This window comes from Helicoverpa armigera, chromosome 4, assembly GCF_030705265.1.
Source record: "Helicoverpa armigera isolate CAAS_96S chromosome 4, ASM3070526v1, whole genome shotgun sequence".
Taxonomy (NCBI): domain Eukaryota; kingdom Metazoa; phylum Arthropoda; class Insecta; order Lepidoptera; family Noctuidae; genus Helicoverpa; species Helicoverpa armigera.
This window is the reverse complement of record NC_087123.1, coordinates 13765332-13778850: the sequence shown is the minus strand read 5'-3', so window position 1 is coordinate 13778850 and position 13519 is coordinate 13765332. Positions and strand designations below refer to the sequence as shown.

The following is a 13519-nucleotide window of genomic DNA, read 5'->3' as shown; positions in this document are numbered from 1 at the left end:
AAGAGCGTTGCGTTGCAGAACGGTTCTGCTTACTTAATAACAGTCATTATCACGTTATCCTTTAATAAACTATTGTTTCACTTTGCACCCTTTTGAATAGAAAGGTATCAGATAAGTAAAGAAAAACAAATATGCGGACTTAAACAAATTTATTAGTTACAATTTATACAGTGGTTAATTTGTAGATGTAAATAAAGTTATGGTCATCCAAATAATAGTCTATAGAAAAAGGAAAAGAGTAAAAAAAAAAAAGTTAACTTCAATCCTTTACTCAGCAGAACCATGTAATAGGGTCGGGCTGGAATGCTGCAAAAAAAAACTTTTTACTATATCTGAATGCAGTTAGAGATTTTTTCTTTTAGAACAAAATTACAATTCTAACAAAGTACATTAAGGCAAGGCATGCCAAATGCCTGGATCTTGACCAAGACTATAAAAACATTAAAATTGAATAAAATACAACTAAACTGTATAAGTAACATTTTATTAGTTGAGCTCCTCACCTTGATGAACTTTCAAATAATTATTCATATTAATTACTGATTAATTGTTGATCATACAAAAACCTAGTCACTGAAAATAAACAAAAATAAAATAAGTGACATCGTTCCCACTAATTTAATACTCACTTTAGTAGTAGGACTAGTAGGGGAGGCAATGATGCTATATCGGTAGATTCTCGAGCGTCATGGGGGCCTATTGGGTACATTTTGTGGATTAGTTAAAAATTAAAAAATAAGAATAAAATGAGAGTATTAAATTACTGGGAAATATAGGCACAATTTACGCAGGCAATATTAGAAAGGAGAATGGGCGGTTTTGTATCATGGGTGTTTTCCGTCTAGCTATATCTATCTACTTTCCCAAAAAGAGGAGCTTCTCAATTCGGATGCTTGTACGTTTTAAAAGGGTATAGGGATAATAGGTACCTACCTATTCTTACAAACTCAAGACCTGTTGATAACTTAGTGATCAGCTTCCACCAAGGTAAATATCACAAATCGCCAATTCTCCCTTAAAGTTATGTAGCTACCCTGATTTCAAAGGGTATACATGTTCTTGTTAAGGCCCGCTGAAATCAGGGAAAGCATACGTCCTTAAGTTGCAATCAAACAAACACTAGTTAAATTACTCGAGGTCTACTTACAAGAGAAGTGGTACAATGTCCTCTTGTCTCATCTTACCATAGTATTTAACGATACCATCAACATGCCCCATACCAACGACTGCCAGTACTCGAGGCTTTTCAACTGTTAAAATATAAAATAGTTACGATATTTAATTAACACAAGCGTATTTTTCGCTACACGCACAATGAACCAAAGAGGCCACATTAGTTTGTATGTATCTACTTATCATACAAATTATTTATTAGATACTTGCCCGAACGAACACACTCCTGTAGCGAGTAAGCGAGACATTTGTCACGTTCGTCGACAAATACGTGAAATATTTTCTTAAAGGCTGGAACATCTTTAGTTATTTCTTCAAATTGGGCTTGAACAAAGTCTCTGTCTTTGTATCTTTCTAATTGTTCTTTGCTGCATCAGAAAATTAATCATTAATTGTATCAGTAAACATTTTGACGCAGTCCCTAACGTGACGTAGTCTACAGGGATACTCACTCCAAGGGCTTAGGATTTGTTGTAGTGAGGTGGTATAGGACTTGTCCCAATTCATACACACTCAAAGACTGGAAAGCTCGCGCTATTGTTATTTGTATGGGCCGATCACCGAGAAATAATTTGCATCCAGGTATCTTTTTCATCTGAAAATGGAAAGTGATTAAAATAGAAAGCTTGCTTTTCAAAAAAAATATAGAAACAACGCATCAACAAATTTTTATGTCCTTATGATTCAAACCCACCTCATGATAAGCTCGCCGGAATTCCCCACCAGGCGCGACTCCCAATTCTTTGGCAATGTCAGCATAAGTTTTCAACAGCATTGCATGCAACATACCAGATACAAAGTTCTGCCCTTTTACCGCTTCTCTGAAAAAAATGGTGTTATGACGAAAGGGGAATCAAATATGGGGACTTTCGATTTCTTTAGAATTCTCCACCTACTCCCTGTTATTCATCCCACTCGGTTTTGGGTTGGTTGGACTATTTAAGAAGATAACTAGAAGATAAATAAAAGTATTAACTTACTTTAACTTCTGCGCATCAAAGTTCTTTGCGTCTTCCAAAAATTTCTTGTCGTCCAGTTCAAGGAGGGAAACCCGTTGGCGGCATAATTCAATGAGAATTGCGTTTGGGTTCAGAACTTTAACTATCTGATGACAATTTAGAATGATATTTGATTGAATGATATTGAATTTAGATGATTATTTAGAAGCATTATTTAGTTAGCAGCAAGTAGGTTTAAAGATAGAAATAACAAAACTAAAAAAAAAATAAGGTAGCAAAGCTAAGAATCGGCGTATCTTTGATTTAACACTGCTTGTTAGGATATCTATAAACCTATGGGCACTATAGTTACATATTGGTAAGCAAGTCCAGTGTACCTCGGAAACATCTTCCACAGACTGTTTGCTAAAATGTACGGTTCCCAAGAGCACCACCGTAGAATCTCCGTCATGTTGTATAAGAGTTGCAGATTTTGGCAACGGAATTGGTGAGCTGGAGAAGTGCCTTGGAAATATTGAGCACACTGCTAAATATGTAAAAGGAAGGTAATATTAGAGACGTTATGATGTTTGACAAATATACTAAATAACTAGGTTCATAGAATAATACCAGATTTTCAAATATGTAGGTATGACGTGTAGGTACTTAGTTACTTACGTGGTTTAATAGGATTACATTTTTTTACTGGTACATCAAAGGTTTTGCTCAAAAGTCGTCTAACCAGGATGCATGTTTGGTATTTCATATTTATCTTAGACTTTTTAACAAACAATTTTGTTGCATTATTAACAAATTACTTGGAATTTCTTGTGGAAGCATTATTTTACTGCAAAATGTCCATTTTGGTATTTTTATGACAGCCCAAACAAAAAAACTTGTTATGAACTGGCGTATTTTTTTTTTCATCCAGCCAGTAGCGGGATTAAAAAGGTAATAAGGAAAAAGGTTTCGGTAAAGGCCCCTTTCACTATAGGGTACCTACTCTTGGACAGAAAGGCGAAAGGCTTCCCCCATGCTGTTGGAATTTGTCAGCGCGGGGCAATTTTGGGTTCAATGGGGCATGCGATCGGCCTCACTATGGCGGAAAAGTTAAACTGCGTGAACTACATAAACTCGCCGCGGCTTGTGGCCGTAGTTCATTTTTTTTTACCAAACATGTAATAGTCTAGGCTTTCTTCAAAATCTGTATTTATCACATTCTATCAGATATTTCTTTTTAATTATTGATACTTCACTATTCCGTTGTACTAACTTTATCTACATCTACCGCCATCTATTGTCGAGTAGCGAAACTTTAATTTAAAAATTTTAATAGATCACACACTTCGCTTAAAAAGTATTAGTTACAAGATTTTCTGCCGGGTTGGTCTGTAAAGCCAAATAACAGGGCACCAGTACCACCTATGTGAAAAATTCTTATGGTAGGTAGTAGTTAATATGATATCGGTATGCTTTTTATAAGTCCTCCAAGAATCTCTCTCTCAGCTGTTTTTATATTGGTTTAGCTGTTATGTGACATGAACCGGGAGAAAATGACTGCTTCTCTATTATACTAAGACAGGTACTGCTGTAACACCTACGAACTGACCCGCCGTGTTTTCATACAAAAGTGCTCTGCGCGGTGTCACGCGAAAAGCACCTTTTTTTTCAAAAATCATCAAATGACCCCGCTGTGAGTTAGCAGCGGTGAGGGAGTGTCAGACTTTTCTGACTGACTAAAAACCCATCGTAGGCCTTTTATGTACCCGGGCAGCAGTAACTCTTTCGAACAATCCCGCAGCCCCACGGGATAAGCACCTTTGGAATCGTATCAATATCGCGGGTTGTGTTCAATTTATCATATTTCGCGGGTTGTGTTCAATTTATCATATTAGACACATAACTACTAACATAGCTACTTTAGTTAGGCAAATAAAACGCATGATTATGATGCTTACATAAAGTTTATTTATTTATTTTATTCAGTGTGAACATGTCTGTATTACGTATTACATATTATGAGTCTGATTCACTCCGTGACTGAATCTTTATTAGAGGAACTCGGAACACCCTCGGTGCCCAATGGGTCTACGACGAATAATATACCAGACTATAACATAATATTTAAAACTGTAGGTGTATAATTAATAACTTGACTTTGTCTTTGAGACGGATGGAAACTTATTATTTTCTATCACAGTCCTTTCAATGCTATTTTTATCAATCAAACCAAAAAGTATTTAAAAATTGGTCAATCACTCATTGAACACTTTGTATTATTTAGAAGTTTCTAGCCGTCTTGTGGCAGTTATTGAAATGCGACTACATACCTATTTCGTAGGTGCATTTGACAATGGCTTAATTACAATCTTTATCCATTTGAATGTGTATAGAAGTGGCTAGTTGGTTGCGATGTGCAAAGTTGAAAAGACAGACCTAATAAGATGCTACCTACGTACTTACGGTACTTACATACTTGGACATGACATATGAAACATTGAAGTGATCCATTGCCTGGTTATACATAATATTCATGTTTACTACAGTCCCTTCCAGATTCATCTCCCTCTCTCCATAACTCACACACACAAGACACAGACACACACACTGGAATTAAGATCACTTGAAGGTGTCATGCTAAGCCCCCGAGAAATCATGTCTCATGTATTTTCGCCAAGATTTATCAGCTGTAACAATTAATCGGACGGTGTGCAATTCAAGCATTAAATTAACAACTATATGAAAGAAAACAAGGAAAACCAATAAGAAAATGAACCAATTTAATTACATATCTGTATAATGATTAAATAACCTAGCATTTATTTTAAAACTGATAACAATAACTGAAAAACTCAAAAATGCATAGAGTATAAACCCAGTCGTTTGCTGTGGTTCATAACCTAATAAGAATAAACAAATAACCAAATTTTACAAATCAATTTTAGCTACCGGTTTTTGAAGTCCATATTGTGAAACTTCAAAAACAACCAGCCCTTTTTATTTTAATTGTCAATCAACATGAGAGCTTTTCAAAAGTTGCTTTAATTTAAGACTAGGGTATTGAAGTTAAAACCTTAACTTAAAAACTTCTTACAGAAAAGTAACGAATATCAACAAAGTGCAAACATATTGATAAGCTCAAATAAGGACTTGTTTACCCTTACATCAGTAATTGCGAATTTATTAAAAAAGCTACTCTATTCTAAATCATTTTACAGAAAGGCAAAACATTTGAATGTAAAATGGGACTTTGTTAATTTTCCGACAACTATATTCGTTAAAACAATGTCAACATTAAACACCTTTCGAATCCAACTATAAACCATAACCCCATCAAACTTCAACATATTTGATTGAAAAATAACAAACTCCCATTCCATTCTGTGTATATTTATGAGCTAATTTCTATTTTCATATTCCTAGTGCAAAGGCAAACACGCAATCCCAGGTATTGTTATCACTATAAGGCTACATCTAGCAATGAACTTGTCTTACGATAATATTATTTTTATCAATAGGTTTTTCAATCCTACATTTAATAATATAATAACATCTTTCTATTTTTTTTATAATCTATGGCCAATTTCTTTTAACGAGTAACCTAAATGCTAACTTTCTTACGACAAATTGCATTTTAGGTAATAGTTTCATTGCAAGGTATTATTTTAAAACATTCACAGAATCAAACGACAAATCAGCTTCTTGTTATTTTAGTCTTCAAACATGAATCGACCACCCTGAAACAAAATATGCAATTAATTATTGTATTATAAATAACATGCAAACCACATACTAATTGTTAGGTACGTGCATATGTGTTATTACGGTGCAATCTACGTGATAGATCAGGACGCACCTTTATGCTTTGGTATATGTACATAAAAAAATCAGTTGCATCTACACTAATATTATAAAGAGGAAAGATTTGATTGTTTATTTGACAAGAATAGACTCCGAAACTACTCCCCCGATTTGATCAATTCTTTCACTGTTGAGAAGCTAAATTATCCCCGATGAACATGGGCTACATTTTATCCAAGAATAGGAATACATCTTACGGGACGAGGGTGAAACCGCGGGAAAATGGCGAGTAATAAATAAAATATACTCACCACAATCGTAAAAGGCAAGTATTTAGTCATCAAGGAAACCAGCGCCGTGGCCTGAGCTTATACCCAGCGTAGATCAGTGCGCCCACGCAGGCCACACGGATCGTCACTCGGATCACACGAGTCGACAGCGACGGCGGCGGAACTCTGTGGAAAAGGCACAATTACAGTTTAAATATTTTTAATAACTTAAGAAAACCAATATTACAACATAATGTGAGGTTTAAAATAGTTAAAAAAAATACGTTACACGATCAAACACTAAAGCAAGTATGAAAACTTACAGGTACATAATATACATATTATAGATAGACAGAGTGTGATCTAATTTTAATTTATTGTTGGGCAGAGCAGGCCCTCTGTTATATTGGAATAGTAGTATCAAAATTAATATTTTGAATAGAAAAGATAATTTAATGCCAGTGTAAACGATCCTTTTGATAGTTCCATCATTGCTAATGGATGGCTGAAAATGTTATCTGCTTAACTGTTGTTAAAAATGATAAATACTTACTGAAGTAGTGGTGGAATGTCTTGGGGTTTGATTTTGCCCCAGTGCTCCACAATACCCGCCACGTGCCCAATGCCAACTACGCCTACAATGCGACACGGCTCCCGCCCTGAATAAATTAAAATAGTATTTGATTAAAAAACAATTACTTAAAAATTAATGCATAAAATAGCAACTTATCAGACGACATTGGCAGGTTCGAGAAGTAAGAAAAAAACTGTCCATTCACATTCCAAGTTTCAGGAAATCAGAAACAATGGCTTTTGTATGAAAGAGTTACAACATTCTTGACTTATTACATTCCATAATTCACATAACGGTGGAATATAAAAATGTCGACACAATTATGGACCATGATGGGTACAGCGAGAGATTTAGAAGAGAGGAATTATTTTCAAATAAGTCAATAACATATTTCTATATATTGTCATACTCACGTGGAATCAAAGCAGCAACTTGTAGAGAATGGCAGAGATACATGTCTCGCTCAACGACAAACACACGCTTTAAAGCTGGGAACTCTTCAGCCATCTCCTCCAACATATCTTCCAACATTTTCTTCTGTTTACATTTTTCTACTTCTTCCAGGCTGAAAATTTAAAATAATAGTTTTACAATACAAATATTTTGGTAACTATAGTATTTGTTAAACTTAACGACGGCTCGCAACTAACTTCCGGACATAGCTGTCATTTTACAAGCAAAAATACTGTGGTTTGTACTGACTGACTGCAACTGTCAATTGCACCAAGAACAGTAACCCGAACGATTTTCAGATCCGCCATGATGTTTATCACAAACTATAGCACAAGATATGCATAACAATATTTGGGAACTAACCTTATTGTCTGGTTAGATGTGAGCAAATGCCAAATGAACCTTATTGTCTGTCCCCAGGAAAGGGATGCAATGGCCCTGTGAAGAGTAATGTCTATTGCTCTGTCACCCAGATGTACAATGCAGCTGGGGATTTTCTTAGCCTGAAAAAAAAAACAAAATTATTATTATTATAAGAAGCATCATCATCTGGCCAGCAGCAACTATGTTGTGGTGAGCGTCCAGTCTAACTAGATGTAGCTGACTACAAGTGTTTTACATGGAGCGACTGCATACCTGACCTCCTCTACACAGTTTCTTACGTAATATTCCTAGAGTAACTAAATTGTTGGGTTTACAATAAAAAATATTTCTTTCTTCTAAATTAATTGGGCTATTATTTTAAATTCACCTCAGCCATTGCACGTCGGAATTCGCCACCAGGCGCCATTCCCAATTCTCTTGTGATATGCGCCGACATGTTCAATAACAGTATATACATCAATCCATTAAAAACTCCGTTCTGAGCCATTGTTGCTCTGGAAACAATAAATAAACAAACATACAATCAGTTAATAGTATGATGCAAAGTATGACAGAATTGCATTGTTATTTTAACACAATGACTACTACCTGACCAATATAGTAAACATATTTATGAAAACATTGGTTTATATGTATATATTAGAATCTGTAAAAATACTTTGTGTATTTTTGCTGCTTATTTACCAAGCTTAGATTGATAATCTTTCTAGTTTAAGTAGTAAATGTAATATAGGTATTACCTGATCTTTTTAATATTAATGTTCTTAGCTTCTCTAAGTATGACTTCTTCATCTAATAACAGAATATTAGTTCTCTGCTCACATAATTCCACCATCACAATATGGGGATGCACTTCTTGTATCACCTGGAAAAATAATAATTTAAAAAGGTTCAAAATCATAAGTTATACAAGTTTCATTGTTTGAAATGCCATAACCATAATGGTTTTATTCAATGTTCTAGCTGTTTCAACTGCATCCTGAGGCTTTTTCCCATACCAGGATATAAAATATAGCTCATGTTACTCAAGGAATCAGAGTAAAGCTGTCAAATAATTAAAAAAAAATTGTGTACAAAAAATATAATAAACATGTTTCAGATAAGTATAGATTGATAATTGATACTGTTTAAATCTACATACCCTGGATACATCCTCTTGAGACTGTATGCTGAAGTGGGCAGTGCCCACCAGATACACTTTGCCACCATCAGGAGCATCAAGCACCGTCACCGTGCTTGGAAGTCCATCATCCATGGGCAGTTCAGAAACACCTAAAAATTACAACTCATGTTAAAGATGTTATTGGAAAATATATGAGGATAGAAATGATTTTGGATTGTGTGAAAGACCACATGGCTATTAAAAATATGTGAGATGACAGCATATGCTGCACCAACCTTAAATAAAATTAGGATAAGAGCAGGATTCTAAGATGATACGTCCAGTAGCAATAGTCTATTTATTCATTCTATGGATACAAAGTTCACAATATATTTTTGTTCTCAATGTATCTAGGAAAAAATTGAGCAATTTTATCTTGGTTGATCTTGATTAATGGAACATTGGACTATTGGATTGGATTACTACAATAACATTAAATTATTTACCATCCTCCATGTCACATTCTGGATTTGAGTCTACAATTTGGTTTTCCGATGGTGTCTCCTTCTTTTGATCTGGTGTAGAAGTGACAAAACTTGGTTTATCTGAAATTAGTTAGGCAGATAACATGATATACCCATGCATATGAATATGCACACAAAAAAAATATTAATCTAAATCTTTTTCAGGCACATGTAAGAAAATAATGTATAATTAATGAAGGTAATCACCTTGGGCAATAGCTGAGGGGCCAGGCAACATCGCCGCGGTTGTGTTCACTTGCGCATCACCACTTCCATCTTCAGCCTTAATAAAAACTTTACACTCATTGACTATATCAACATTCACCCCCGAAGACTGGGGCTTCACAAACAACTGATCTTCTTCTAAATCACTTCGAGTCACCAGCCTTTCATTATTTAGGAGACGATCAGCAGCATCCATTGTATTATTGAATTACTGCAACAAAAGTGCCACATCAAGATAGTATGGTGCAACCAGCAGCTGTTATTAACAATTCAATTTGTTACTTATAAATAGAAATAATGCTAGATATTATGAAAACATGTCCAAAATCGCGAAAACGACAGTATATCTAAACATTAAATAAGTGAAGCGGCTATCAAATTGCCAACTCAATTTTTTTAGTGAAAGTACTATTTTGCTGCAGTTTACTTATTCAATTAAAATAAAACATACCTTTAAGAAAAAGTTCAAAATGTGCGACCTGCAATGAATAATGAATTCTTAAGGTTTCAAAATCTGTGAACGTTTTTTTTATTTTGATTTCTTGCACATTTTTTTAGTTTTCTTTTCCATGCAAAAATCAAAATGCAAATCGCAATGACAGACAGATACCAACTGCAAAAAATAAGTTGTCGTGTTGTGTCCGCGATTCAGTGTTCCCATTCCTAAAAAAAAATATAATCGCCTAAAAACATGAAGACGACGCTGCACTTACACAGTGGTACTGGTTACTGTACATAAAAGATTTTCATCCCATTTTACCCTACACTGATGATAAATTATTACAACGTAGCAATAAATAACAAATCATTTTGTAAATACAAATATTAACTTCTCGACAAAAGCCGCAATGCTATAATAAATGGATAGTGGACGGACAGCACTAGCACTGTTACGTCACTTCAATCCGACATTCGAAATTCGATTTTTCTTCGGATTTGCAATAAAACTACTTTGCAGAAGTCCGAAATAAAAACACAAAATGAGTGCCTGGAGACAAGCTGGTCTTAAGTAAGTTCTATATTCACAAAGATAATGCACGACACTTGTTATTTTATGTGTATCAGATTTACTAAAGGTTATGTTATTTTAGTTACATAAACTACTCCAACATCGCCGCTAAGATGCTGAGGCGATCCCTGAAACCAGAATTACGCGCTGAAGCATTAAAACGTGACGATTCCAATGTCCGTATTACCCCATGGGCTAACGGCAGGCCAGCCCGTAAGTATTGAAGTCAATTAAGCCTAATAGACAAAACCTTATTATTTTTTAATTAGGTACCTACCGACAGGTCCTTGATCCACTGCGACTATGAATGAATTTAAATACAATGTTAAAATGTATTTATCAGGAGAAGATGCATAGCAAAGATAACATGGAGTTTAGTAAACATCAACCCTATTAATATTCAAGTTTATTGGGTTAACTCAATTGCTTCCCTCCTACTAGCAATAATGAAAACTGGAGCATTCCTCTTCTTAAACTGTGTGTTATATCAAAATATTAATTGATTTTTCAGATGAAAAGGACTAAAGAGGATGATTGATTAGGTTTGTCATAAAATCAAAAAGGTTTACAAACGCTTATCAATTCCATTTTTGAACAAAAATGGTTTGATGAAATACTAATCTTTAGAATTTAGTGATGATAATCATTAGTTTAGAACTTGATCTTTGTTACTGTGTTTTTTTGAGACTAACAAGCGAGCTGAAAATATGTTTTAGAGTTTGAATAACACCTGCATTTGTTTTGTCTACTGCATAGTGAAACTGAAAAAGAAGTTTTGTTTTGTTTTTGTATGAACATCTAAACTGAAACTGAAAAAGAAGTTTTGTTTTTGTATGAACATCTAAAGTACTCAAGCCTTATATTAATATAACACTTGTAATTTTCAGATCTGCAAACTGCCGCTAAGTAGGAGAAACGGGATAAATCAAGGCATGCATGTTAATCAGCAAACTAGTTTTATGTAAATGTCAATAAATTATTGTTAATTATTTTATTTTGTTTTAATAACATTGACTTGTCAGTAAATTCACGAGTATAAGTTCCCTCAGAAAAGCCTTCAAAGCCAGAACAGGCCCATGAAAGTGCATATTTACCTCAAATACCTAAAACACTTTCAATTTTAATATAAAATATGTTTAGTTGTGCACCTATATTGCATTCATTGGACAGTATATTAATATATGAATGAATTTGAATAAGAAAGGTCAAAGTTGAGTAGGTACTAACTCAAACTTAATTTGTGGATCTACATTTTGGGTCAAAGATATAAAAAAACGTTTCATTTGTACAAAGTTTTTAATCTTGTAACTTTAGTTTGTATATAGGCAGCCTTTACATGTTCTATTAAGTTTTTGCCAAGTGGTGCTTCTGGTTCCACTTCTTTGAAGCTGAAGTCAGTTCTTACATCACACTGGATCCTTAGTTTCTCTAAGCCATTCCAAGCTATCATAACACCATTATCTGTGCATACAGCTGGAGGTGGCCGGTAGGCAGTGTAACCCATTTTATTCCCAATATATTCTATGGATTTAAATATAAAATTATTGCAAGCAACACCTCCAGACACAACTATTACCCTATTGTCTGGTTTTATCAAATTGTTTTTTTCACAATACATCATGGCTCTCTCTGTTCTATGGGCTATATGCTCTGCAACAGCAAGTTGGAATGCAGCACATAAGTCATTTACTTCTGGTATTAATTCATCACCAATTGCATTATGTTCGTCCTCCTTTTTCAATAGTTTGCGCTCCAAGGAGTCTTTGAGCCCACTAAAACTGAAGTTACAATCTCTATATCTCGCTAAAGGCAAAGGAAATTCAAATAAGTCTTGATTAGTGGATTTCTGTGCTGCCAACTCTACTGCTCGTCCTCCTGATATCTTCGAGTATTCAGGAATGTTTCTCAGTTTCATCCTTCTAGCCACTTTGTCAAAAACCTCACCAGGAGCATTATCCAGACCTTCGCCTAGTAATTCAAAATCATTGACATCTTTTACAAGTGATAGTAAGCAATGCCCACCTGATATGAGCAGTACTAAGAAAGGAAACTGGATATCATGGTACATTCTTGCTACCAGCGCATGGGCTTCCATATGATGAATAGGTATTAAAGGTTTTGAATGTATTCTTGAAAGGTACCTAGCATACTTTGCTCCTATTTGAAGGCTTAGAAGTAAACCGGGCCTAGTTGTTACAGCGATTGCATCTACGTCTTCAATGGTTATACAGGCTTTTTGTAGGCTGTCTGTTACTGCTTTATCAATATTCATTCTGTGTAACTCATGAGCGACAAGTGGGTTCACTCCGCCGTATCTAGTGTGTACAGCAGTTTGTGAGAACAAACTGTCACCCAAGAGTCGGCCTGAACCATCAATAATGGCACAGCCTGTATCATCACATGATGTTTCGATTCCCAGTATCACAGATTTTTTTGTAAAAGTTATTGTTCTACAGCTAATTGCCTTTGCAACATAAGCTTTAATGGTATTTTTAATACGTTTTTGAAGAACTAACATTGTTCTTTTTAACTTAATTTATTGATCAACCTCAACCTTCGAATTTATACTACTCTTAGATGAATGAATACTACTTAATTATGTAATAAATATGTAACCTTGAAACTGAGTCCCCTTATTAAGATTTCCATGTTACAAACATGATAGATTCTGTAGCATGGCAAAACTTAGGGGTCAAAGTAAATTGAAAGACTAAATTCGAAACGCTTTCAATAAAAAAAGGCGGAATGATAAAATACAATATTATTCGTCGTCGATAAAGAAATTTTAAAATTGCGGCATTTCTTCAGTTCAACGATTCCCACATGATTGTCAATGTCATTTATGTCATTGTCAAATCATATAGTGTCAACTGTCACCTGAGTCAGTTTTATTTTTAATATTTTCTCGTTGGGTAGAGGCAGACCCCCTTACTGCATAAATAACCGTATTAGTATATGGAGGCCCAAGTTGTAGAACCTGCTAACAAAATGAAAATCTATAAAGACTGATGCAGATTCTAAAGATCCAAACCACTTCCGCCCGAAAATTATTATGCAGTAACCTAAC

At 34.7% G+C, this 13519-nt stretch overlaps 3 protein-coding genes and 1 long non-coding RNA gene across 10 annotated transcripts; 1 reads left to right on the top strand and 3 right to left on the bottom strand.

Annotated features, from left to right (window-relative positions):
- Positions 1-138: 138 nt before the first annotated feature.
- On the bottom strand, positions 139-3001 carry LOC135116574 (traB domain-containing protein-like). Of its 6 annotated transcripts, XM_049847343.2 has the most exons (10): positions 2790-3001; positions 2510-2658; positions 2154-2278; positions 1868-1994; positions 1626-1768; positions 1384-1541; positions 1148-1250; positions 934-1072; positions 504-573; positions 171-306 (listed from the first exon to the last, which is right to left on the bottom strand). In XM_049847343.2, the coding sequence occupies exons 1-8, from the start codon at positions 2875-2877 to the stop codon at positions 1063-1065; spliced, it is 903 nt and encodes a 300-aa protein (XP_049703300.1). In that variant the 5' UTR covers positions 2878-3001; the 3' UTR covers positions 171-306; positions 504-573; positions 934-1062. The 6 variants fall into 6 exon arrangements, with proteins under 6 accessions (XP_063890522.1, XP_063890523.1, XP_049703301.1 ...); XM_049847344.2 differs by lacking the exon at positions 504-573 and having other exon boundaries at positions 169-306; XM_049847347.2 differs by lacking the exon at positions 934-1072.
- A 1055-nt stretch (positions 3002-4056) lies between these two features.
- On the bottom strand, positions 4057-10069 carry LOC110375228 (traB domain-containing protein). Its single transcript, XM_021333275.3, has 11 exons — positions 9895-10069; positions 9426-9654; positions 9201-9299; positions 8734-8864; positions 8333-8457; positions 7960-8086; positions 7572-7711; positions 7169-7320; positions 6735-6840; positions 6224-6367; positions 4057-5848 (listed from the first exon to the last, which is right to left on the bottom strand). Exons 2-10 carry the CDS (start codon positions 9637-9639, stop codon positions 6253-6255), a joined length of 1209 nt encoding a protein of 402 aa, XP_021188950.2. The 5' UTR covers positions 9640-9654; positions 9895-10069; the 3' UTR covers positions 4057-5848; positions 6224-6252.
- Positions 10070-10293: 224 nt separating this feature from the next.
- LOC135116834 (uncharacterized) lies at positions 10294-11441 on the top strand. 2 transcript variants are annotated; one of them, XR_010276413.1, is made up of 4 exons: positions 10294-10452; positions 10535-10665; positions 10964-10994; positions 11340-11441. It is a non-coding gene; the product is annotated as an uncharacterized LOC135116834 (long non-coding RNA). The 2 variants fall into 2 exon arrangements; XR_010276412.1 differs by lacking the exon at positions 10964-10994.
- Positions 11442-11731: 290 nt separating this feature from the next.
- LOC135116815 (tRNA N6-adenosine threonylcarbamoyltransferase, mitochondrial-like) lies at positions 11732-13263 on the bottom strand. The gene has a single exon (XM_064034392.1). It carries the CDS (start codon positions 12968-12970, stop codon positions 11732-11734), a length of 1239 nt encoding a protein of 412 aa, XP_063890462.1. The 5' UTR covers positions 12971-13263.
- Positions 13264-13519: the final 256 nt, after the last annotated feature.

Bases quoted from the DNA above. Each gene is read 5' to 3' on its own strand.
- LOC135116574 (XM_064034452.1), bottom strand. From the start codon at position 2,877: ATGAAATACCAAACATGCATCCTGGTTAGACGACTTTTGAGCAAAACC. The intron at 2,659-2,789 runs GTAAGTAACTAA...TTACATATTTAG, and splicing joins ATGTAATCCTATTAAACCAC to CAGTGTGCTCAATATTTCCA. The intron at 2,279-2,509 runs GTACACTGGACT...AATTGTCATCAG, and splicing joins CTGTGGAAGATGTTTCCGAG to ATAGTTAAAGTTCTGAACCC.
- LOC110375228 (XM_021333275.3), bottom strand. From the start codon at position 9,639: ATGGATGCTGCTGATCGTCTCCTAAATAATGAAAGGCTGGTGACTCGA. The intron at 7,321-7,571 runs GTTAGTTCCCAA...TTAAATTTTCAG, and splicing joins ACATCTAACCAGACAATAAG to CCTGGAAGAAGTAGAAAAAT. The intron at 6,841-7,168 runs GTGAGTATGACA...TAATTTATTCAG, and splicing joins AGTTGCTGCTTTGATTCCAC to GGCGGGAGCCGTGTCGCATT.
- LOC135116815 (XM_064034392.1), bottom strand. From the start codon at position 12,970: ATGTTAGTTCTTCAAAAACGTATTAAAAATACCATTAAAGCTTATGTT.